Below are 26,926 nucleotides of genomic sequence, written 5' to 3' on the forward strand. Positions count from 1 at the left end.
ACCCTCCTGCACCTGTGCCACCATTCCCCTCATGCAGGAGTTGGACTCCTCCATCCTCCGTGCGATTGTGGAGAGTGCGCGTGGCACCTCTCCCAGTACCTCGGCAATGTGCTGGTGCCCCTCGACGACTCTCCTTTTGACTGGTGGCCCCCTGGGTTCAGCATCTGGGTTCGGCTGAGTAGAGCCTGGAGAAGAGTGCTCCCACCGACGCGGACCCTCCGCGGCTGACCCTGCCACCAGGGTCTGCTCATGCTCACATGTGCGCGGTGACTCACCATGTGTAATCCCAACTAATTGAGGGGGGGACCCACCGAGGTGTGTGTATCTGCGCTGGTGGATGCTTGGCTCATATGTGACGATGCACCCTCAGAGACCGGCATGTCGTCTGAGGAATCGCCCTCAACGGACACGGCGCTCGCAGACGGCCCTGTAAGACAACAGAGGGCAATATCAGGCATGTGGCCAAATGTGGCGGTGTGGCAGATGCCATGTGATGCTAAGATCATTCGCGATCATGAGTGCTGAGTGTCAGCTTTCCCTTACCGAACGTTTCTGCAGACCCAGCCTCGCCATCCGCCATGGACAGGCAATGTAGCGTGTGGCTAATCTCCAACGCCTCCACCTCAGCGTCCGTCAGAGCCACCTCGTGTGGCGGGCCCCCTCCGGAGCGTGCACTTTCCCGGGCGTTCTTGCATCTCTTCTCCTGTGATGGCAAAACACAAAAGCGTAATTGAGTGATGATTGCATTGTGAGACGCTTCAAGCATTGGTGTGGGTGGGTTGAGCGTGTGGCAGATGGATGGGAGGATGCGTGTGCTACATGGCCATCCCATTGTATGGGGATTGGGGTGTGTGGTAGTGGTCGAGTGGGGACAGGGACGGTGGGTACGTGCAGGCACGGTGAGGATGATAGTTGAGTGGCTGTGAGGATTGTTGCGGGAGCGCTGTGGTGACAGTGCAGAAGGGGTTGTGAGGTGTTTGAGGTGATGTGGAAGATGGAGTGTGGCAGAGTGCGTTAGTGTACTCACTTTCCCGGACCTGGTGAGGTCATTGAATCTCTTGCGACACTGTATCCAAGTTCGGGTGGTGTTGCCCCTGCTGCTGACCTCCGACGCCACCTCCTCCCATGCCTTCTTGGTGGCGAAGCCAGGGCACCTCCTTCCGTCACTCGGGAACAGCGTCTCCCTCCTCATCCTGACCCTTCCAGCAGCACCTGGAGGGCGTGGTCTGTGAAGCGTGGAGCAGCCTTACCACTGGGTTGATCCATATTGCGATACCTCTTGGTTGTGGCTGGAGGGGCTTTGGTGGACTGCCCCTTTAAATAGAGTTCCACCATCGCTCAGACGTCACTGCGCATGCGCAGCCCGCCGGCGCGCAGCTGAGAAGCGGAGAACCCGTAACTGCCGGCTAATTACCTCAATTATCCTGCGATCGCGCGCGGGACGCACTCAATTCGCACACTGCGTTTTTTACGCGCCCGAAGGACCACCCGCCGAGAACCCGCACCCCTGGTAAAATCGGGCCCCTTGTGTCCCCGACAGGTTACTTTCCCACCTAGCTTTGTATCGTCAGCAAACTTGAATACTTTACACTCTGTCCCTTCATCTAAGTCATTAATATAGATTGTATCCATGCTAACATATTACCCCCAACCCCATGAGCACCTTTTACGTAGCACCTTATCGAATGCCTTTTGGAAATCTAAATATACTACATCCACTGGTTCCCCTTTATCTACCCTGCTAGTCACATCCTCAAAAGAACTCTAATAAATTTGTTAAACACGATTTCCCTTTCATAAAACCATGTTGACTCTGCCTAATCATATTATGATTTTCTAAGTGCCCTGTTACCACTTCCTTAATAATGAATTCCAGCATTTTCCTGACAGCTGATATCAGGCTAACTGGCCTGTAGTTCCCTGTTTTCTCTCTCCCTCCTTTCTTGAATAGCGGGGTTACATTTGCTGCCTTCCAATCCACGGGGACCATTCTAGAATCCAGGGAATTTTGGAAGATCACAACCAATGCACCCACTATCTCTGCAGCCACCTCTTTTAGAACCCTAGGATGTAGGCCATTCGGTCCAGGGGATTTGTCGGCTTTTAGTCCCATTAGTTTCTCCAGTAATTTTTCTCTACGGATATTAATTGCTTTAAGTTCCTCACTCTTATTATCCCCTTGTTTCCCCACTATTTTTGGTATGCTTTTTATGTCTTCTACTTTAAAGAAATATTTTCTATCTGTCTTCAATGTCTCTGCCATTTCCTTATTCCCATTATAATTTCTCCTGCAGCCACAGGCCCAGCTCTGTCCATTTGGGGAGGCCTTGGAAATCCTGGAGCTGCATATTGGGTCCTCATGTCTTGTTTGGGTCTGTTCTAGACTAATTGATAGAGACTGATTGCTATAATTAGTCAACAACTCCATTACCGTTGCATCATGCGATCACCAGGATGGTAGAAGGCGAACTAGATGGACCCTGAACTTTTTTCATCTAGCAACTCCTATGTTCCTATAATCTCTCAACATTTACCACCTAGGCTCACACATGAGGAATGGTCACTTGCTGGAGGATAAGTGATACCTTGAGGAGAAGATAATATCGGCAAAAGTAATACCTTAAACTAATAAAAAGAAAAAAATGAAAGACGGTAATACCCAAATCTTGCCCAGGCTCTTGCAGTTCTTTCGTTTCTGCTTTGAATCTCTTTTCACCGCAATCTGACACAGCAGTAGAATTCCAACTAGTGTAACTACTTATTAGTTCCGAGGCAGGATTCAACGTTACGTCCTGTATGGAATCCGATTTTCTCTTTACTGCAGATGAGGCGACAAATCCAACTCGAGTTCTTCCCACAACGGTGCGGTCTGGTATTGTGGTGTGCAGCAGGAAATGGTCCAGCCTTGCTTTAAGAGTTGGGTGAGGGACTGGCTTGGAATGTCGGCTGAAGGGGACACTTGTGAAGGGATCATTTGGCACTCTGCCCCACACGGCCTCGCTCTGACTGTATTTGTCTAGCGTGCTCTGATCAATCACTTTACCGCAAGGAAGCAACATAGGAAGGACCATGATCTCGGAAGTGATGGGGTCCAGGAATTCTTCTGGAATGTTCGCCGTGGTCATCGGAGGTCCACTAGAACCCGGCTGTAGGCTGTCACTCGGTGCACTGCTTGATGGAGCGAAAGAAACATTTTCTTGTTTGACTGTTGGAATCGATCGTCCAGCCTTGTATTGCTGATGAACTTTGAAGACACTTTCAATAACTTTCCGAGGGCAGGACCAAGCCGGTTGTCCCCAGATGTCCACCCTTCTTAAACAAGGCAAAGTGCCTCCCAACACGTGAGTGATAGAGATCCTGAGGTGATTTATATTTTTGAGTGAAAAATGCCTCTTGTTCCACATATCTTGCACTAAAGTATTGTCATCTACAGCAGCAGGCTGCAACTCATTAAAAGGAGGCTTGGGCTGAAAGGCTTTGTGCCTGAAGGACACTTTATTTTGTTTTTTCAGTTTGGCCTTCCCTACCAATGTAAATACATCGTTATCGGAATATGCCTGGCCCGCCAGCTGAGAGTTTTGTGTGGAAATTTCATTCCATGTCATGTTTTTCTTCCCTGTGGTGCATGTATGAATGGCCAGTCCAAAAGAGCTTTGAAATCCAGTTGAGACAACGATGTCAATCCTACATATTTCCACATTAAACGGGAATGAAATGGTAGCATATATAGGAGGTTTGACGAAGCATTCAGCACGGAATCCGCACTCTCTTTTCACAGGGTCCGCAGATATCAGATTGCTCACTTCATAGCCGTCAGCACAGACCTAGGCAAAATGCAACAAGATGATAAAATATTGAAATCTTTTGTCCCTTTGTATGTATTTGATAAAAAACTTTCATCCGTTAATTAATCAGCATAGCGCTGTTGGGCCATGGGGCAGGAAGGGGCAGGCCTGATCTCCCACTCCAGTCAGTTCCCAACTACAGCAGTGCTGAGCAGGGAGGGACTGGGCAAAGTCTGTGACATCTCTGTAAGGGGAGAGGAGGGGAAGGAGAGCTTCACCATTCTTGCTGCCAGACAAAGAATCATAGAGTCATTCAGCACAGAGGGAGGCCATTCGGCCCATGGAGCCTGTGCGAGCTCTTTGAAAGAGCTATCCAATTAGTCCCATTCCCCTACTCTTTCCCAATAGCCCTGCAAATTTTTCCTTTTCAAGTATTTATCCAATTCCCTTTTGAAAGTTACTACTGAATCGCACAAGTGGTGAGCTGATCTTTGAATTTCTCCTCCAGTTGAAAAAGAATGCTCTAAATTCCCCATCTAGTGGTGAACAAAGAAGGTTAGGAGGCGGTCATGTAGAAGTGTTCAAAATTGCAAGAGATTTTGATAAAGTAAAACGGGAAAAACAATTTCTACTGGTCAGTGAATCGGTGACTGGAGGGCATAAAATTAAAGAGAATGAAGGGAGAAGTTTTTCTATAAAATGTAGAGAGTTGTTAGGATGGGGAATACCCTCCCAGGAACAGTGATGGAAGCAGAATCCATAATGGCTTTGAAAGGGAAGTGGATGAGTATTTCAAAAAGATAAAAATTAAAAATATTGGGTCAGGGCAGGAGAACAGGACTAAGTGGAGAGCTCTGGCAGAGAGAGAAGTCTCCTTCTGTGCTGTAAAACACTATGATTCTAGTTCAACTTTCTGGTTAGGGGACTAGCAGGCTACCCCTAGACTATTTTCTTAAATTTGTTCTCGGCATTTGACTGATGCTGGCAAGGCATCATCCACATCCTTAGTTGCACTGAGTAAGAGGCTGTCAAGCCTACTCCATGATCCGCTGCAGTCCTTGTGGTGATGGTCGCCCGCAATGGTGTTAGGTAGGCTATGCGAGGATATTGACCCAGTAACGATGAAGGAATGCTGATCTATGTCCAGATCAGGATGGTGTATGACTTTCAAAGGATGTTGGAGGTGATGGCATTCCCATGACTTTGCTGCTCTTGATAGTGAATGGTTTTGATTTTTTTTTTGCTCCATCCCCTGTGACATCTACCGCTGAGAAGGGCAAGAGCAGGGAAACGGGCTCGTTCTCAACCCCCATTCTCATCCCCCAACCTAACTTAAAAAAAACCCTTGCATAAGCAAAGTTTTACAAACTGATAGGAAGGTGGACTTTGGATCTCTTTGCAAATTCACCAAAATACAGTATTAAATGACCTGTTACCTTATTGCACTCAATCCTTGGTCTGAAGTGTGGGAGGCAAAGGTTTAATGTCATTCTCTGTAGTTGAATCAAGGGCTAATACTGACAGAAGTTTCTTCTGCAAGAGGGGGGGGGGAAAAAAGTCAGTAAGTCAACAGTTAACCACAATCATAATTGGATTCTAAATCTGTGCACAGCTGCAATGAGTTGTTGATGTGACAACTGCTCTGACCTTCAGAAGACCATCAATTGTAAACTTGGACCAGCAGTACACTGAATGCTGAGGTACAGTCAGTCCTGGGCTAGATCACAATCTTGGTATCTGGTGGTTTTCACAAGTAAGCTCACACTGTTTGTCATCTTAACCCCGCAAATGTATTACAGCCTTGTAATACATTGCTAAACTTGCAGCAATTCTCCGTACAATAAAGAAGGGCAAGTGATCGGCTGCAGCAGAGATTGGCTATCGCTCAGATCTGTGCAGAAAGTGGCATTTCAGTGCTTCCCGTGACACCTTATACAAAATTGCAGCACTTGTTAAGCATAGAAGTTTGAGAGATTTGTATTGGGATGTTGTGCCGTGCCAGATCACAAGACAGGCTAAAACGGACATGTTTCTTTTCAATCACTATACGGAACCACTTAGGACTTGGTTGCAACACGACTGTATTTACATCACATCTAATTGGTTGAGACAGATTAATTCAAACATGTAGCCAGCAGGCAACATGTTTATTAGGCTTACAAGAAAGAAAGGGGAAAGTACAACACTCAACTTCAGGTGGCTTTTGAGGGGATTAAAAGAGTGTTGGACTGGAACACATTATCAGAAGAGGCAGTACAGGAGGAAAATGGGATACATTCAAAGATACAAGTAACTATAGTGCACTTGGAAAGAAGTGTAACAAGAGAGGCAAACAATGTGGTCAACAAATAAAGTTCTGGGTGAATAGGGAAAGACCAATTCCTCTGGCTGGGAATCAGTGATCAATTTAAATTGTCACTAAGAGAGTGAGAAGAGAGGTTAGGAAAAATTATTTTGGAAGAGGTGTAGGAGCAAGGAATGCTTTGCCACATGAAGTAGTTGAGACAGAAACTATTGCATCCTTCAAGGGAAAATTGGAAAAATATTTGAAGTAGAGGAAGATACAGGGCTACGGGGGGAGACCAGGGCAGTGGGATTAGTTTTGGACTGCTCTAGCAAAAAGGCAGAAAGTTTGAATGAGTGCAAGATGCCAAACGATTAAAGCGTCAGTCCTGCAATGCTACAGGGCAGAGCCAGAGCAAAAACACAAGTATGCTGCATACTCTGGGCTACAGTGCAGAGACGGAGAAAGTGGAGTTCTTCAAAAATAGTAGAAAGGTTACAGCCGGAAGGAGGCCATTCGGCCCATCGAGTCCGCGCCGGCTCTAAGCAAGAGCAATCCAGCTGGTCCTACTCCCCCACCCTTTCCGCGTAGCCCTGCAAATTTTTTCCTTTCAAGTACTTATCCAGTTCCCTTTTGAAGGCCATGATTGAATCTGCCTCCACCATCCCCTCGGGCAGCGCATTCCAGATCCTAACCACTCGTTGTGTAAAAAGCTTTTCCTCATGTCACCTTTGGTTCTTTTGCCAATCACCTTAAATCGATTTCCTCTGGTTCTTGACCCTTCCACCAATGAGAACTGTTTCTCTCTATCTACTCTGTCTAGACCCTTCATGATTTTGAATACCTCTATCAAATCTCCTCGCAACCGTCTCTGTTCCAAGGAGAACAACCCCAGCTTCTCCAGTCTATCCACGTAACTAAAGTCCCTCATCCCTGGAATCATTCTAGTAAATCTCTTCTTCACTCTCCCCAAGGCTTTCATATCTTTCCTAAAGTGCGGTGCCCAGAACTGGACACAATACTCCAGTTGTGGCTGAACCAGTTTATAAAGATCAGGAACCCGTATGCTTTTTTAACCGCTTTCCAAACCTACCTTGCCACCTTCAACGATTTGTGCACATATACCCCTAGATCTCTCTGTTCCTGTCTCCCTTTTAGAATTGTGCCCTCTAGTTTATATTGCCTCTCCTCATTCTTCTTACCAAAATGTATCACTTCACATTTTTGTGCATTAAATTTCATCTGCCAGGTGTCCGCCCATGCCACCAGCCTATCTATATCCTCTTAAAGTCTATCACTATCCTACTTACTGTTTACAAGTTTTGTGTCATCTGCAAATTTTGAAATTGTGCCCTGTACACCCAAGTCCAAGTCATTAATACATATCAAGTAAAGCCGTGGTCCCAGCACCGATCCCTGGGGAACACCACTGTACACCTCCCTCCAGTCCGAAAAACAACCGTTCACCACTACTCTGTTTCCTATCCCTTAGCCAATTCTGTATTAATGTTGCTACTGCCCCCATTATTCCATAGGCCGCAATCTTGATGATAAGCCTACCATGCGGCACTTTATCAAATGTTTTTTGAAAATCCATATACACATCAACTGCATTGCCCTCATCTACCCTCTCTGTTACCTCATCAAAAAACTCTATCAGGTTAGTTAAACACGATTTGCCTTTAACAAATCTGTGCTGGCTTTCCCTGATCAATCCACCATCGTCCAAGTGACTGTTAATTCTATCCTGGATTATTGTTTCTAAAAGTTTCCCCACCACTGAGGTTAAACTGACTGGCCTATAGTTGCTGGGTTTATCCTTATACCATTTTTTGAACAACGGTGTAACGTTTGCAATTCCCCAGTCCTCTGGCATCACCCCCATATCTACGGATGTTTGGAAGATTATGGCCAGTACCTTCCCAATTTCCACCCTTACTTCCCTCAGCAGCCTAGGATGCATCCCATACGGACTGGGTGACTTATCTACTTTAAGTACAGCTAGCCTTTCTAATACCTCCTCTTTATCAACTTTTAGCCCATCCAGTATCTCAACTATATCTTCCTTTAATGAGACTCTGGCAGCATCTTCTTCCTTTGTAAAGACTGACGCAAAGTACTTATTTAGTACTGCGGCCATGCCCTCAGCCTCCATGAGTAGATTTCCTTTATAGTCCCTAATTGGCCCCACCCTTCTTCTTACTACCCGTTTACTGTTTACATGCCTGTAGAAGACTTTTGGATTTCCTTTTATATTGGCCGCCAGTCTATTATCATACTCTCTCTTTGCCCCTTTTATTTCCTTTTTCACTTCCCCTCTGAACTTTCTATATTCTGCCTGGCTTATACTTGTGTTATCAACCCGACATCTGTCATACACTTTTTTCCGTTTCATGTTACTCACTATCTCTTTTGTCATCCAGGGAGCTCTGGCTTTAGTTGCCCTACCTTTCTGCCTTGTGGGAATATGCCTAGATTGTACCCAAACCATCTCCTCTTTAAAGGCCGCCATTGTTCAATTACAGTTTTGCCTGCCAATCTTTGATTCCAATTTACCCGGGCCAGATCTGTTCTCATCCCATTGAAATTGGCCCTCCTCTATTTGAGTATTTTTACTTTATAGAGTAGTCAGTGTCCTTTTCCATAGCTATTCTAACCTTATGATACTATGATCACTGCTGCCTAAATGCTCCCCACTGACACTTGCTCCACTTGGCCCGCCTCATTCCCTAGAACCAAGTCCAGCAATGCCTCCATCCTCATTGGGCCGGAAACGTACTGGTTAAGAAAATTATCTTGAACACATTTCAAATATTCCTCCCCCACTTTGCCCCTTATATTATCTTTTACATTAAATCACCTCTGCACTGTCCACACCACACCGAATCACAAGGAATTCGACCATACCGGTAAGTGGACCATTGCATACACACCCAACCAGAACTGTTCCAACTACAAAGCTCACCACTTTGCACAATAGAGAAGACAATACACCAAAGAACAATGCAAATGGCAATTACTGCTGCAGAACTCCAGTTGAGGCCAAGAAGCACACCAGAAAATGCCCCAGGAGAGGATGGCATCACCAAACAAAATCACTAAGTATCTGGATGGAGAGAGAATAATCAGCACAGCCAACACGAATTTCAGAAAGGAAGATCAGCTTAACAAACTTGATGAAAGTTCTTTGAGGTGACAGATATGGTGGACAGGGGAAATGCAGTAAGTGGCAGATTGCAGCACATTCAATCAGAGAGAGGATAGGCCGTCGCAGGGGTGAGCTGAGCTAGTGGCACTGCAATCCACACACCCGTCAATTTAGGCTGTTACAAATTCCAGAATATCTAATACAAAAAGGATTTGAAAAAGGAAATAAACCGCGGGCCATCCTTAGTTCCCAATGTTACTACTGTGGAAGTAAAAGTTGCCATCGCACGCAAGGAAGAACAAAAAAAAACTGATGGGCTTTGTGGGTTGGGTGAAAGGAGAGAAGCTTATGGGCCAAATCTCGCCCACTGGTCTCATCTTGGATACTGTTAGATTATGCAGGTGTGTACTAGACGTGTAACAAATATCAAAGAATTGTTTTTACACAATGCATGTGTCATGAAATACATTTAGTATGTAACCATACATATTGTACAAATTATAAGTCTGTATCTGGGACTTTTATTAGAGATAGCCACACTCAGTATGTTAAGGTGATTAGCTTGGGGGATGTGTGTTGTAGACCCATAGCTCACTCTTTGTTTGAGGCAACTGGAAACGGGTGGGCCACCTTCTCCCAGAGAGATTAAGTCCTCAGCAAGTTAGCATCACTAGCCATCTCCTCTTGATGAGATTAAATGTCTTGCCATTGTCTCAGCAAGTCGTTGTTGTCAGGTCAGGTGCCGGACCAATCGGGATCCCTTTAAGCAGGCTGATGGACCACGTCTGGCCTCATCAACTGTGCTGAGGATGTTTAATCAGTCCACCATAGGACTTCCTGCTAAAAGTGTATAGAAACATAGCTCAAACAAAAGTTCAGCGTCGAGGATCCCTCCAGAGACAGCAGACTAGGTTTGCTAAGGCGAACATGCTGGCAGGAGCTCAACGCACGTGTCGGAAGCAGGAAAGAAGTCTGCAGAAGGCAGGATCCATGGGATCCAAGAGGGTGGGGCCATGAGGACCGTGAGAGGCCAAGGCACGAACTCTACCCAGAATGGAAGCGGGTAATATATTTCCAGTTTCCGTCCTGTAAACTGCTGCTTAAGTACTGAGTGTATTAAAATGTTCTTCGTAATAAAGCATGTGCCACCCATACCAATTGGGGCCGACTCGAATGTTTCAGAACTGGGAAGTGAGTAGCGGAGCAGGGACTCCCTCAGATCGTGTATATATTCCCAATAAGATTCCAGGTCCAACTCCTGGCTGGCTCGCCAATTTATTGGGAATAGGTATTTGGTCTTAGGGAGCCCCCTGCTCCGCTACTCACTTCCCAGTTCCGAAAGATTCGAGTCGACCCCAATTGGTACAGTGGCACGTACTTTATTATGAAGAACAATTTAATACACTGAGTATTTAAGCAGCAGTTTACAGAATGGAAACTGGAAATATATTACCCACTTCCACTCTGGGTAGAGCTCGAGCCTTGACCTCTCGCGGTCCTCACGGCTCCACCCTCTTGGATCCTGTTACACTTTTAGCACACATCTGCATAATCTAACAACACCTCCAATTCAGGACACAAATTTTGATCTATACTAGTTTTTTTGTGCATTGCTCACGGACAATAACTAAAATAAGATATGCACGTCTTACAGTAACTGTCTTTGCTCATCTTTCAGTGCCTGTTTTTTTACCATCTCCCCCTCTGGTCTGAGTTCTCCCTCTTATAGGAACAGGAGTAGGCCATATAGCCCCTCGAACCTGTTCCACCATTCAGTTAAATCATGGCTGATCTTAACTCCATCCATGTCTTGGTTCTGTAACCCTTAATACCCTTGCCGAACAAAATCTATCAATTTCAGTTCTGAAATTTTCAACTGACTCTCAGCCTCAACAGCTCTCACACTTTGTCCTATTGTCCTTGGTCTTCAACTCTGCCTCTCTCTCTCTCTCACAATATGTCTCACACTGCCGACCTCAGTTTCTCTAAGTCTCCCTGTCCCCTCGCCCGACAACGTCACTCCTACCAGAGTCCTGCTACTATCTGAAGTGGTTCCTGCTGATGCTGAATGCAGGTGGGAATTCTTATGAGAATCTTGTGAATTAGCCAAATTTTTTTTAAAAAGAGAAAATTAATTAAAACTTTTCTCTCAGTTATAGATTACTTTGCTGCTACTGGGAGAAAGAAGTTTTATAAAGAAAAATAATTAATTTCCAAAAGGCAAAGGAAGAGTAGATTTTAATTAAATTCTGCAAATTTGCTTTTAGATTTTATAAAATGCGATACCCATGTTCATTACTGAAGAATGTAGCAATTAAAAATCAAAATTCCCTGGCAGTCCCTAAATGCCCCCTCTCAAAAATAATTTTTGTGCCCTCAACATTTGTGTTTCCCCTCCAGGTTTTCATGTAATATTTTCCCCCCTCCAATAAGAGTGAAGGAATGTTGTGTATACCTTCAACCTAAATTATAAGCCCCTGTAACTACTTCTTTTCACACTTCATAACTAGGAATGTTGAGTTGTCATTTTTCTGGGGGCGGAGGGGGTGGTGTTAGCCTTTTTCAAAGAATCTCATAGCATGGGAGGCAATTCGGCCCATCGTGCCTGTGCCAGCTCTTTGAAAGAGCTATCCAATTAGTCCCTCTTCCCTGCTCTTTCCCGATAGCCCTGCAATTTTCTCTCCTTCAAGCATTTAATTTATCTAATTCCCTTTTGAAAGTTACTACTGAATCTGGTTCCATTACCCCTTCAGGCAGTGCTTTCCAGATTATCATAATTCGCTGTGTGAAAAAATTCTCATCATCTAACCTCTGGCTTTTTTGCCAATTATCTTTTTGAAGCCACTTATCAGTTTTTGCTACTTTTCTAGGTTGGCATGTACCGACACAGAAAAATTCTCCTTTCTCCTTGGATATGGAGCCACAATTTCCCCCTCAGGCATCTGAAAAGATGATTGGCCCCTTGAGCACAATCCTAGCACATCCATTTAGAGCATGTTTTAATATACATAGAACACACTGTTGTACATTTAAAAAAAAACAGAAAAACTTTAAATATGTTACAGTTCCTGCTGGTTACTGGTGAGATTTCAGTACCTCAGGAAAACATTGCAAAGCATGGTTCAGAATCTCCCAACTTGTTAATCTCTCCGCCATACAAAACCCTGCATTTTTATATCAGTAATGCAGTAAGGAAGATTACAGATAGAAGATTATAGTTAGAGTGTAAAATATACAGACTACTCCAAATCAGATCGAATCTTATGACAGCACATTTCAGGGAGTTTTCCCCACTATATTATATCAATTCCAAGGGCACTAAACAATGTGCAGTTCCTTTTTTCTTTTGCTCCAGTGGGATACAGTGTGATTACTATGTGCTCGAGTATAATGGTTAATCGTCTGATAAAGGTTGCTTTCATATGATACAATCCCCTTTACCAAACTTTGTGATAAAAATTTTTTATTACAGATATTTACCTGATCACAGGAGGCTTTACTTGCAAATAAATAACCTGGGAGTGCTGAACGGCACCTAACTATAATAAGGTCAGTGTGCAGGAAATCTGTAGGGACATGCTGCAGTACTCATCCTACAAATCTACATTGATCCAATTTGCCTCAGAAGAGCATCTCCTATCGTATTAGTGTACATTTAAAAAAAAATTGTTCTTGGAATGAGTGTGACACCAGCAAGGCAATATTTATTGCTCATGCTTAGTTGCCCTGACGGCATTAAGAGCCAATCATGCAATGTGGGACTGGAGTCACTTTAGTCCCGACCAGGTAGGGGTGGCAGATTCCCTTCCATGAAGGACATCATTCATTTCCTAGTTTAGAGCCAGATTCCCAATTTTGTACCATGTCCAATAGGTGACTGGTTGAGTCCGGGCATAAACTGATTTCATGTAGGAAACTCACAGCAGAACAAGGGGACTTCATCCCATCATTGCAGGCTGGGCTCAAACCCAGACCCAAGAGGTGAAAATGACAGTTCTAGCACATTGTGTCAGCCGATGCCCAATTTTCCTGGCTTTCAAATTATAACGAAAACTTACTGAAGTCTTAAAATGTTCCATCTTATTCACTTGCTGCAATCTTAGAGATTTAGCACAATTTAGCAGTGATAGCACAATTTAACAAAAGACACAGAATGAAGATAAAACCCATTGACAATTTTTACTAACATTAGGTATTGCACTACAGCCACGCACAAAGCCGCAACATTGATTTTTAGATTCTCAGCGCACTTTCAAAAGAACGCCTCATCAATTCAGGTGTCGATGATTTAAAAGGGCGCATACAAAATCCTCACAATTTGCCTTTTATTAGTCTTGATTTACAAAGATTGTTGGCATCAAAGACAATATACTGTCTATCTGTTTCTTGCACAAGGCTATCTTCATGATGCTGCCTTCTTCAAGTGTGCTGATTTAATTCTGGAGATAACAATTTTGAGAATTAAGTGGGTAAATGTACCGCCAGATTAATAATTGCAGTCCGGCAACAACAGGAGGGTACAATTCACCTCACTGCCCCTTAGCTGGGGAGAGAAAAGAAAGCAACCGGGGTTCCTGCTCCTGATTGCTATCCAGTGGCTCACAGGGTCACGTGCGTGTGTTTGTGTTGGTGTTTGTGGACGCTAGGCGAGAACAGGATTTCACCATGGGAGGGTAGCCTACCAGCATTCAAAAGTCTAAATTTTGCATAGGACGAATGGATACTTAAGCAATGTACCAGTATTCGTGCAGGGTACCCCAACAAGCATCAGCGCCATTGGGGTAACAAAACAATTGAACCAGGAAGGGGAAAAGAAAACTAAACAAAAAGTTTTAAAACTTGGTTTTCATAGAAAACCCCAAACAGCTAATTATTTATGTCTATAACATAATTAGCAGACTAGCCACATCCAATTGTCCCCATCAGTACAGAGCTTCTGGCACCAGTAGATTCCCAGAAATCAAACATTTCATCATAAAACAGTGCAGTGAGTTTGACATAAAACAAGTGGTCCAAATTCTTTTTTAATTGAATTAAACTCAGAAACTGTGCTTAGCTTCAGAATGTATTAATTCTGGTCTGAAAAATATATCATCCACTTGTCAGAATTCACTTTCCGGAAGATGCCCTCTCTTTTCAATCCAGTGAGCTGTAGAGCTTCTGATGCAGATAGGAGAGTTTCTCGGAGCGAGTTCGTTTGAGTAACGGAAACCACTCCCAGTAGGGCAGCTCTACGACCACATAGCCAGCTTGAACTAGCTGCCTCCTTTTCATACTGTGCAAGCCCAAGAGGATAGGGGAACTGTAGCAGTAATGATTGCGGTTGGATACCTGAATGGCGAGTTTTCGGATCTCCGAGAGCTGCATGGGTTGGTTAACAGTTTTTTTAACTGGAATCTTGGAGTTAGTTAATGAGTTTAAGAGACTGTCTGTTAGGGCCACTTCATTTCGAAATACCTTTAGATTCAACCCTGTATGGCCCCTATCTTTAATGTCAACTTCGGTTTGGTGCACATTTTCAACACGTTCTCCCACAGGCAAGCTGTCGGACTCACTTTTTAAAATGGACCCACCAGTTTTGCATTTCGCGATTTGCAAGATTAACTCGTCCGTGACTTGGACCCCACCGAACTTGAATTCAAGTTTCTGCACCTTTTCATTTGACACTTCAGTGTTGAAAGGCAGCGGCTTTCCAGTGCGGTCAAAGTGCACCTCGAGGTCGGCTGATCGGGTGTGCGGCAAAATCAGGTGATTTTTGACAAACTGAGGGCCACCCAGCATGATCTGCAGCAAAGTGGCTGCTTCGACCATCTCTGGCTTCACACAAATGTCCTGCCTGGCAAAATTCCAGAGCATTTCCGTAACTTCTTGACACAACTGCAGCGGGAGGCGATGGCCTTCATAATCGGGGCACTCAATCGCCACCGTTCCGTCAAGTGTGAAAAGATCTTTCTTCAGTTCGAATGGACTACTTTCGGTTGCTAGCTTTACGAACTGCGGACTCAAAGCGACATCGATGAGATCGTGAGGGAAGCGCTCCATAAACACCAACGCTAGCAAGGCGGTGAGCAAGTGCTCGGGGAATCGCTGAAACTCGTGCATTTTACGGTGCAGCTGCTCTGTTAAGCTGGAGAAAAACTCCTCGCCGTTTGCAGGCTCGTAGTTCAAAGCCGAAAAAGACCAGAGGTATTTGGCCACGTCTTTGCTCCTACAGTACTGCACCTTTGAAGGGACCTTGGCAGAGACGGCATCCAAGAGACGCTCATCTCGGTAACGCAATGAGGCGCACGCCAGCACTATATGCATGACTCCCTGAGTGCCGATATTAGGAATCCTTTCCGGCGCCACCTCTCCTAGTCGCTTTAAGAAAGGCAAGTGGTCCACGTGGGTATAACGGAACATTTTCATCACGTTCACCAAGCTATAATTGCTAACATCTTCCATTCTTGCAGCAACCTTGTCTCCAATTCTTTTCATCAGATGCTCAGAAAACCCATTTTTGGACTTAAAGAAACCCAGGCAGGCGGCTCCAACTTCCTCCATGTTCATCTGGTCCAGGTGCGCGGAAACCAGCATTTCGAGTTTTTGCATCAGCTCTGGAGGCGCTCGTCGACTTTCCCCGATGACGTAGAGGAGCTGAACCAGCTGGGGCAAGGTAAGGTCCTTCCATCGCAAGCCAACGTAGCTCAAAACAATCTCCATGTACTGCGGCACGCTGCGCCCAAGATAGCGCCACAAGTCGGCAACTAACAACAGCTGGTCAAACTCCATATCCCACACGCGGCGGCAGAATTCCGCCTCGTAAACGTTCAGGAACACGTGGGAAGACAGAATCCGCAGGCGCACGACGGCCGTAAAAATCCCAATGAGCTGCGGCAAAGTAAACGCCCTGCAGTTGTCCACGCTGTACCGGCAGAGCATGGCAAAATGGGAATCGGCCTTCACCACGGCGTGCTGGTCGGCTGGCAGCCGGCTGAGCTGACAAAAATAATCCGAGAGCTTCTCTGGGGTCAGGCTGCTTTTCAGGAATGAAACATTGCGCAGAATCTTGTGCCCTTCTTCCACAGAGAGCGGCTCGCTCTGCTTGGAGCCGTAGAAACAAAGAGCCCGGTAGGCATCGCCTAGTTTCTGAAAGCCCCGAGGGTCTTCTTTCGTATCGTAGACCTCTACGGTATCCAACTCTAACTTTTGCTTTGACGCAGCAGACCACCGGGCGCCGCTTCGTTGCTCCCCGTTGGACTTATTATAAACCAGATCGAGCAGAGTGTTTCTGGTACTGGACAGCCGCCGAGAACAGGTCACCATGTAGGTGTTGCGCACTTGTTTGATTCCCAAATTGGGTGGAACATGTTCCAATAAAAGTGAGGGAGCATCGTCACCGTAATCATCAGTCTCATTGGAAACACTCGGCCGTGCCCGTCTTTTAGTGCTGCTGTATGCTGCCGGGTTGGAATATACTTGATAGTCTAACAGAGCTGAGACTTCGGTAGGCATGCAGAGGACAGTCCTGCCAACCCTTTCGTCTCGCTTGTTATTAACATCCTCGTCCTTTCGTGCAGGTTTTGTCCCTTTAGTGCACCCAGTCGTTTTTGAAAACATTCGCCCATTGCAGACCCTTCTGGGAAGCTTCCGGCAGATGACTGCAGCCATGTTCGTGAAGAGTGAGGCTCAGTTTGTCTCCAGTACTGAAAAAAGGTAGAAGAGTAAGTCGCTTTGATGCTTTGGAAGTTTCCAAGATCACCTACATTTATAATTTAACGGGAAGCTACTGGTAGATTTGCTACTACCATTAACATCCAACTACTCCTGTAATACACACAAGGAAATGGTTTCTGTAGAGTAAATCCATTCACCAAGCCTACAGTACAAAGGTGTGGGTGGCCCCTCCTTCATCGAATGGGTTGTGGGAGCCCATAAAACCCTCCCGCTGTATAGGACTAACCACCCTATCGGCTGGTATAAAGGTGGTTAAGGCCATGGAAGGAACGTTCATATCGCGGCCAGTCAGACTGTTAATCAGCCTGTGAGTCCTTCCACTGCTTCACATTGTTCTCCAAGGGAAGTGTGTGAAGATACGAAAATGAAGTCGTTGACAGTGCACAAAATAGTCCATCTTCAAACAAATGTTACAGAAGATTAACCTTCCTCGGTTTGGATGACCTTGAGAGCTGACAACTGTACACTGGAAGACAACTAATACACTTCAGTCTCTTGCATGCGTCTAACGTAATAAACAGTACAGTCTATTATTGTGGCACTCTGGAAGAATCAAAACAAGCTAATTATTTGCAGGTCTATCAAGCAAAGTCCAGAATTGATTTAAACAAATGCATAGCACAACCTGCTCTTCCACTGGACAAAATGCACAGCACCATTAACAGTAACAATGTCTCAATAAACTGTACCGTACCAACTGCACTTACTATAGCACATCAGCCACAGAAGCAGTAGTATTAGTTACAGTAATCCACTATGAAAGACAAATACAGAATTATCTCGAAGCTAGCACTCAAGGGCATTATAATAAACAGAAAGTTTACAGAACATTCACAGAAAATTGCTTTGACAGTTTAATTTACGAAAAGAAAATACAGTGTACCTGGGCTGTCCTATTCATAATTGCCATTCCGAAGGAACAGATACAACATTACACGAGCTACTGATAAGTTTGATTGTCATCTCCAGAAGCATCAGAAAAGTCTACAAAGAACCTTTCATTGTAACAATGAAAACAATGAAGTTTTTATTTTAATACTTCCATGGTGTACACCATAGCCTGAGGCCAAAATGGTGGGCAGCAAAATGGCGCCAATACCACCATGAAGGAGCTATTAGGAGCTGCCCACGAATATCCAGGGCTGGCTCGCCCTGTTAGTTTCATTTCCTCCATCTCTGTGGGAGAGAGTTACTGGCCTCCACTTGGCAGCTTCTGACAACACTGAAGAGACTTGGGACACCAACATGCAGAAAATCATGGGCACAGTAATTTGATTGAACAGAGCCTTAACTTCAGTACCCCTGAAGAGCAAAAGGATAACTAAGGAAAGAGTAGGGCCTATTAGAGACCAAAAAGGTAACCTATATGTGGAGGCTGAAGATGTTGGTATGGTTCTGAATGAATATTTTGCGTCTGTCTTCACAAAAGAGAGGGACGATGCAGACATTGTAGTTAAGGAGGAGTGTGAAATATTGGATGGGATAAACTTAGTGAGAAAGGAAGTATTAAGGTGATTATCATCTTTGAAAGTGGATAAATCACCAGGCCCGGATGAAATGTATCCCAGTCTATTAAAAGAAGCCAGTGAGGAAATAGCGGAGGCTCTGACCATCATTTTCCAAGCCTCACTAGACATAGGTGCGGTGCCAGAGGATTGGAGGACTGCTAACGTTGTACCATTGTTTAAAAAGGGAGCGAGGGATAGACCGAGTAATTACAGGCCAGTCAGTCTAACCTCAGTGATGGGCAAATTATTGGAATCAATTCTGAGGGACAGGATAAACCATCATTTAGAAAGGCACGAAATAATCAAGGACAGTCAGCATGGATTTGTTAAAGGAAGGTTGTGTCTGACTAACTTGATTGAATTTTTTGAGGAGGTAACAAGGAGGGTTGATGAGGGTAGTGCATTTGATGTAGTCTACAAGGATTTTAGCAAGGTTTTTGACAAGGTCCCACATGGCAGACCGGTCAAAAAAGTACAAGCCCATGGGATCCAAGGGAGAGTGGCAAGTTGGATCCAAAATTGACTCAGTGGCTGGAAGCAAAGGGTAATGGTCGACGGGTGTTTTTGTGACTGGAAAACTGTTTCCAGTGGGGTTCCGCTGGGCTCAGTACTAGGTCTCTTGCTTTTTGGTGATATATATTAATGATTTGGACTTAAATGTGAGGGCATGATTAAGAAGTTTGCAGATGATACAAAAATTAGCCGTATGGTTGATAGTGAGGAGGAAAGCTGTAGACTGCAGGAAGATATCAATGGAATGGTCAGGTGGGCAGAAAAGTGGCAAATGGAGTTCAATCTGAAAGAAGTGTGAAGTAATGCATTTGGGGAGGGCAAACAAAGCAAAGGAATGCACAATAAATGGGTGGATACTGAGATGTGTAGAGGAAGTGAGGGACCTTGGAGTGCACGTCCACAGATCCCTGAAGTTAGCAGGACAGGTAGATAAGGTGGCTAAGAAGGCATATGGAAAACTTTCCTTTATTAGCCGAGGCATAGAATACAAGAGCAGGGAGGTTATGCTGGAACTGTATAAAACACTGGTTAGGCCACAGCTCGTGTACGGTGTACAGTTCTAGTCACCACATTACAGGAAGGATGTAATTGCACTAGAGAGGGTACAGAGGAGATTTACGAGGACATTGCCAGGACAGGAGAATTTTAGCTATGAGGAAAGATTGGATAGGTTGGGGTTGTTCTCTTTGGAACAGAGGAGGCTGAGGGGTGATTTAATTGAGGTGTACAAAATTATGAGGGGCCTAGATAGAGAGGACCTACTTCCCTTAGCAGAGAGGTCAATAACCAAGGGCCACAGATTTAAAGTGATTGGTAGAAGGGTTAGAGGGGAGCTGAGGGAAAAGTGTTTTCATCCAGAGAGTGGTGGGTGTCTGGAACTCACTGCCTGTAAGGGTGGTAGAGGCAGAAGCCCTCAACTCATTTAAAAAGTACCTGGATATGCACCTGAAGTGCCGTGACCTACAAGGCTAGGGAAGAAGTGCTGGAAAGTGTGATCAGGTTGGATTGGCTCATTTTCGGCTGGCGCGGACACGATGAGCTGAACGGTCTCCTTCTATGCCGTAAATTTTCTATGATTCAAACAAAAAACTGTAAAACCATCCTTTGCTTTTTCCAATGGTTTCTCATCTGTTTGAACAGCAAGTGTGCATAATGTCTCTGCATTCTGTTGGAAGAGGAATCCCAAGGGAAAAAAAAACTAGTCTGTTGCAGTTACTGAGCCTCGACAGGGTGAAGAAGCCCAGTGTACAGCTTTAGCTGCTGTTACTGAAGCATCTTGTATTCATTACTGTAACTAGTGAACTTCATTCAGCTCCCTCCTATGATCATGCATACGATATGCCATTGATAGGGATAGAGCAGTGTTCTGGCAATAGGAACAAAATTCAAATGTCAGTGAATTATGACTGCGTTTTGTCAAAATAAAAATTGTCCTGTGATACAGAAAGTAAATTTACCAGCTAAACAGATTGAACAAGTTCCAATATCAGCTCAGCAACAATTAGAAACTAGGAACCGTGGAGGAGCAAAGCGATTTGAATGTCCATGTACACAAATCACTAAACACTAGTACTACAAAAAATAATCAAAATGGCTGATGGAATTCTGCCTTTATCTTTTTTTTATATATTCGTTCATGGGATGTGGGTGTTTCTGGGAGGCCGGCATTTATTGCCCATCCCTAATTGCCCTTGAGAAGGTGGTGGTGAGCAGCCTTCTTGAATCGCTGCAGTCCGTGTGGTGACGGTTCTCCCACAGTGCTGTTAGGAAGGGAGTTCCAGGATTTTGACCCAGCAACGATAAAGGAACGGCGATATATTTCCAAGTCGGGATGGTGTGTGACTTGGAGGGGAACGTGCAGGTGGTGTTGTTCCCATGTGCCTGCTGCTCTTGTCCTTCTAGGTGGTAGAGGTCACAGGTTTGGGAGGAGCTGTCGAAGAAGCCTTGGCGAGTTGCTGCAGTGCATCCTGTGGATGGTACACACTGCAGCCACTGTATGCAGTTGATGAAGGGAGTGAATGTTTAGGGTGGTGGATGAGGTGCCAATCAAGCAGGCTGCTTTGTCCTGGATGGTGTCAAGCTTTTTGAGTGTTGTTGGAGCTGCACTCATCCAGGCAAGTGGAGAGTATTCCATCACACTCCTGACTTGTGCCTTGTAGATGGTGGAAAGGCTTTGGGGAGTCAGGAGGTGAGTCACTCACCGCAGAATACCCAGTCTCTGACCTGCTCTTGCAGCCACAGCATTCATGTGGCTGGTCCAGTTAAGTTTCTGGTCAATGGTGACCCCAGGATGTTGATGGTGGGCGATTCGGCGATGGTAATGCCGTTGAATATCATGGGGAGGTGGTTAGACTCTCTTGTTGGAGATGGTCATTGCCTGGCACTTATCTGGCACGAATGTTACTTGCCACTTATGAGCCCAAGCCTGGATGTTGTCCAGGTCTTGCTGCATGCGGGCTCGGACTGCTTCATTATTTGAGGGGATGCGAATGGAACTGAACACTGTGCAATCATCAGCAAGCATCCCCATTTCTGACCTTATGATGGAGGGAAGGTCATTGATGAAGCAGCTGAAGATGGTTGGGCCTAGGACACTGCCCTGAGGAACTCCTGCAGCAATGTCCTGGGGCTGAGATGATTGGCCTCCAACAACCACTACCATCTTCCTTTGTAAGGAGTCTTACAACACCAGGTTATAGTCCAACAGCTTTATTTGAAATCACAATCTTTCGGAGCTTTCCTCCTTCGTCAGGTCTTCCTGATCTCCACATCTTCCTTTGTGCTAGGTATGACTCCAGCCTCAAGGGGGCTGGAATACAAAGGGGAGGAAGTTCTGCTTCAGTTGTACAGAGCCTTGGGCGGACCCCATCTGAAACATTGCGTTCAGTTTTCGGCACTGCACCTCAGGAAGTATATACATTAGCCTTGAGGGGCTAGCGCAGATTCACCAGAATACCACCAGGCTTGAAGGCCTAAATTATCAGGACAGGTTGCATAAACTTGGCTTGTATTTTCTTGAGTTTAAAAGTTGAGGGGATGATATAGTCTTTAAAATGATTAAGGGATTTGATAGGGTAGATACAGAAGAATTATTTCCTCTGGTGGGGGAATCCAGAACAAGGGGGCAAAATCTTAAAATGACTGCTTCATTTTTACCCTAGGGAAGTCAAATTGGTCACAGTTCAGACTACTTTCCCAATATATTTATTTGTATTCCCCACAATAGTTGGTTTCTACAGGCAAGCCCTCATTTCTTACGAACTGAAACTTGACCGTGATCATAAAAGTATTTGGGATGAGCAGTAAACCCATATACCATTAGGATATACACCCAAAAGCAGCACAGTATATTACCATACATTCCTGACCTCAGAATCGTCGGAAACACCACTCAAATAGATTATGTAACACAGGCTGGAAACTACTAAGCAAGTTTATTATAAGTAAAATTATACAGAGGCAAGAATAAATCAATAGATTAGATAACACATTACTTAACCTTCAATGGTGCATTAATTGGTTATTGAGATTCTTAGTCTTTTTCCAGAGTCCCTGTGAGTGTATGTTAGAAAAATGTGATGAGGGATATTTCAAGCTCCATAAAGTCTGAGGCACCGTAGCGAGACAAGACATGTGTTACAGACCAAGGTCCATCTAGTTCACCTTCTACCACCCTGGTAGTTGCATGATACAGCAATAATGGAGTTATTGACTAATCATAGCATTCAATTTCTATCAATTACTCGACAACAGACCCAGACATAAGAACATAAGAATCAGGAGCACAAGTAGACCATACGGGCCTGCTCCACCATTCAATAAGATTGTGGCTGATGTTTGACCTCAACTCCACTTTCCCACCCAATCCCCATATCCCTTGATTCCCTTACAGCCCAAAAATCTATCAATCTCAGTCTTGAATATACTCAACGACTGAGCATCCACAGCCCTCTGGGGTAGGGAATTTGAAATATTCACGACGCTCTGAGTGAAGAAATTCTTCCTCATCCCAGTCCTAAATGGCCAACTTCTTATCCTAAGACTATGCCCCTTAGTTCTAGACTCTCCAGCCAGGAGAAACATCCTCTCAGCACCTACCCTATCGAGCCCTCTTAGAATCTTATATGTTTCAACGAGATCACCTCTCATTCTTCTAAATTCGAGAGAATAGGCCCATTCTACTCAATCTCTCCTCAGAGAACAGTCCTCTCATCCCAGGAATCAATCTAGTACGAGGAAAACGCCAGCGATGGAGAGCTTTGGAAACCGTAGGTCCAAAGTCACCTGATCCTCCCCAAGCATGCTACTTACCAAGTCATGCCTCAAATTACTCATATACTGTAAAGTGTTATTTTTTGAAAGAATCTATCTAATTTGCATTTGAATGAATCAATACTAACTGCTTCCACCGTCTCCCTAAGGAGTCTGTTCTATAGATTGAGTGGTCTCTCCTTCAACTAGCCTGACAAAGCACTGCATGCTCCAACAATTCACTGAATAAATAATTTCTCCTAAATCGCTCCTCTCAGTAACAATGTTAAATTGATGACTCATTCATCACTGACTCCCCCACCATCAACATCCAGGGAGGTCACCATTGACCAGAAGCTTAACAGGATCAGCCATATCAACACCATGTCTACAAGAGCAGGCCAGAGGCTGGGTAGTCTGCATTAAGTGGCTCATATCCTGACTCCTCAAAGCCTCTCCATCATTTAAAAATGTGATGGAATACTCACCATTCACTTGGATGGGTGCTGTTGCAAGAACTTAACACCATCCAGGGAGGGGCCATCCACTTGATTAGCACAACTGCCACTCCACTCAATACCCACCAACAGCACATTGTTGCAGAAGTATGTCCAATCTACAGGATACACTGCAGCAACTCACCAAGGTTACATCAACAACACTTCCCAGCTCCGTGACTTGTACCACCCAGAAGTACAAGAGCCACAAGATCATGGAAACACGATCACCTGCAAGTCACACACCATCTTATCTTGGACATATATCACCGTTTCTTCATCATCACTAGGTCAATATCCTGGAATCCCCTACCTAACATCATTGTGGGAGCACCTTCACCATAGGGACTGCAGCGGTTCAAAAAGGCTAACCACCACCTTCTCAAAGGCAACTTGGTATGGGTAATAAATGCCAGCCTTGCTAGCGATGCTCACACCCCAATGAATGGATATTTAGAAAAACCTGGGTAATCCATCCATTCAGTCCCAAACCAGCAGGCTATTCAACTATATGGAGCATCATACATGTCTTCCTTGCCTTTCCCCTAATATCCACACAGATGAATTAGAAGCAGGAAGCCTGGGTCCACCATTCTCGAGGCTGTCCCGAGTCAGTCGATCTCGGGGGGCAGGGGAAGCTACTAATGTCCTCCGTGCTCCAGGGTTGAACCAAGGTAATTGGCAAAAGAACCAGAGGCGGACATGAGGAAACATCATTTTACGCAGCGAGTTGTTATGATCTGGAATGCACTGCCTGAAAAGGCGATAGAAGCAGATTCAACAGTAACTTGGATAAATACTTGGAAGGAGAACAAATTTGCAGGGTTATGGGGAAAGAGCAGGGGGCATGGGACTAATTGGACAGCTCTTACGAAGAGCAGGCACAGGCACGATGGGCCAAACGGCCTCCTCCTGAGCGGTAAGATTCTATGGGCCTTGTTGGCCTTTGTGAGCCGGCCAGTGCCTCCCGCACATGCGCACAGCTGCCTCTCCCCGCCAGGAGGAGCGAGCTGCGGTTACCGGGGTAACCTGACGGGCCCGGCCGCATCCTGCGAACCACCTGGTCGCTGGTCGCCGGTCTCACCTCACCTCACTTACCCGCTTCACTTCTCGCCGGCAACCACCGTTCTCCAGAGGTCGGTCCGCCGCTCACTTTCTCCGCCCGGAGCAACCACCGAGGAAAAGGCGGTGCGATCAAAACGGAACGGCTGGGAGGACAAAAAAAAAAGCGCAATCGGAGTTCAAAACAGCCACTCCAGGAATGAGACAGGCAAGATGAGGTGTGCTTTTCTTTCAATGATAGCGCAAGGTTTTAGGTTACCACGCAGAAACCATATTCAGTGCATTTGCACAGAAAATAAATGCTTTTTAAACACAAATTGTAATCGAAGTTTTGTTAATGTGTGATTCCAGTGAGATGTTTTCATAAATAGAAAATGCTGGAAACACTCAGCAAGTCAGGCAGCACCTGTGGAGAGAGATAATAAAAAAAAAGAGTTGATGGGGTCCAGTTCCTGCTTGTTTTACGCCAGTAATATCAGCGCAATCCGGGTGTAATCGGCCGAACCGACGCAAAAGATCGGGGAATTTTAAACGAGAGTTACGCCCCAAACCACTTACGTTCGTGTTTTCCGCAATCTTTTACACTGGTTGAAGATTCAATTTGTCCGGAACAGGCCCCGCCCTCGGCAAAAGTGCGAGATTCCGCCGATCGCGCTGGTTCGGGAAGGCTTTTCAAATTGCGCTCGTTTTCTTAGGCGCACAGGCACCAGTAGACGTGTTTTAAAAGTTTTTTTTCCATCCAAAAAATATTTATTAAGAAACTGACTAGTGTACACTAATGAAACTATTAAATGGTTCAATATAGTTTTTAAAGTCATTTTCAGTGATTATAAATCAGATTACTCACAGGTGGAGGCCTGGACGCTTGTAGTAAAAGTGCTTCTTTTTGCTGATAAACCCATTTTCAACTGTATTAATAAAACTGCACCTGGCTAGCTAAAGTTGAAGCTCATGGAATTGAGAACAAATTATTGACCTGGTTAGGAAATTGACTGAGCGGCAGGAGACAGAGAGTAGGGATAATGGGCAGGTATTCAAATTGGCAGGATGTGAACTAGTGATGCCCCATCTGTGTTGGGGCCTCAACTATTCACTGTATTTATTAACGACTTAGATGACGGAATAGAGGGCCACATATCCAAGTTTGCCGATGACACAAAGATAGACAGCATTGTAAGCAGTGTAGATGGAAGCATAAAAGTACAGAGCGATATTAATAGATTAAGTGAATGGGAAAAACTGTGGCAAATGGATTTCAATGTGGGCAAGTGTGAGGTCATCCACTTTGGACCTATAAAGGATAGATCGGAGTACTTTCTAAATGGTGAAAAGCTCAAAACTGGAGGTCCAAAGAGATTTAGGGGTCCATGCACATAGATCATTAAAATCATAAAATCATAGAAAGTTATGGCACAGAAGGAGGCCATTCGGCCCATCGTGTCTTTGCCAGCCGAAAAAGAGCTATCCAGCTTAATCCCACTTTCCAGCACTTGGTCTGTAGCCCCGTAGGTTACGCTTCAAGTGCACATCCAAGCACTTTTTAAATGAGTTGAGGGTTTCTGCCTCTACCACCCTTTCAGGCAGTGAGATCCAGACCCCTACCACCCTCTGGGTGAAAAGATTTCTCCTCAGCTGCATGCCTCCTGGTCACTGACCCCTGTGCTAAGGGAAATAGGTCCTTCCTATCCACTCTAGGCCCCTCATAATTTTATACACCTCAATTAAATCACCCCTCAGCCTCCTCTGTTCCAATGAAAACAACCCCAGCCTATCCAATCTTTCCTCATAGCTAAAATTCTCCAGTCCTGGCAACATTCTCGTAAATCTCCTCTATACCCTCTCTAGTGCAATTACATCTTTCCTGTAATGTGATGACCAGAACTGTGCGCAGTACGCTAGCTGTGGTCTAACTAGTTTTATTTACAGTTCTAGAATAGCCTCCCTGCTCTTATATTCTATGTCTTGGCTAATAAAGGAAATTATCCCGTATGCCTTTTTAACAACCTATCTACCTGTCCTGCTACCATCAGGGTTCTGTGGACATGTACTCCAAGGTCCCTCTGTTCCTCTACATCTCTCAGTATCCTCCCATTTATTGTGTATTCCCTTGCCTTGTTTGCCCTCCCCAAATGCATTACCTCACACTTCTCCGGATTAAATTC

General features: G+C 45.0%; 2 protein-coding genes across 2 annotated transcripts in view; both read right to left on the bottom strand.

The window, feature by feature from the left end:
- The window catches only part of ubox5 (U-box domain containing 5), a 36,144-nt gene extending 11,256 nt beyond the window's left edge, over window positions 1–24,888 (bottom strand). Inside the window, exons 1-3 of the mRNA XM_067982073.1 lie at window positions 24,801–24,888; window positions 5,222–5,318; window positions 2,660–3,824 (exon numbers count right to left, since the gene is read on the bottom strand). Coding sequence (XP_067838174.1) covers window positions 2,660–3,824; window positions 5,222–5,275 — 1,219 coding nt within the window. The 5' untranslated portion in view covers window positions 5,276–5,318; window positions 24,801–24,888. The remainder of the gene's footprint in view (window positions 1–2,659; window positions 3,825–5,221; window positions 5,319–24,800) is intronic.
- Window positions 13,372–24,878, bottom strand: LOC137320351 (FAST kinase domain-containing protein 5, mitochondrial). The gene is made up of 2 exons (XM_067982070.1): window positions 24,801–24,878; window positions 13,372–16,902 (listed from the first exon to the last, which is right to left on the bottom strand). Exon 2 carries the CDS (start codon window positions 16,865–16,867, stop codon window positions 14,354–14,356), a length of 2,514 nt encoding a protein of 837 aa, XP_067838171.1. The 5' UTR covers window positions 16,868–16,902; window positions 24,801–24,878; the 3' UTR covers window positions 13,372–14,353.
- Window positions 24,889–26,926: the final 2,038 nt, after the last annotated feature.

This window comes from Heptranchias perlo, chromosome 1, assembly GCF_035084215.1.
Source record: "Heptranchias perlo isolate sHepPer1 chromosome 1, sHepPer1.hap1, whole genome shotgun sequence".
Classification (NCBI taxonomy): Eukaryota; Metazoa; Chordata; class Chondrichthyes; order Hexanchiformes; family Hexanchidae; genus Heptranchias; species Heptranchias perlo.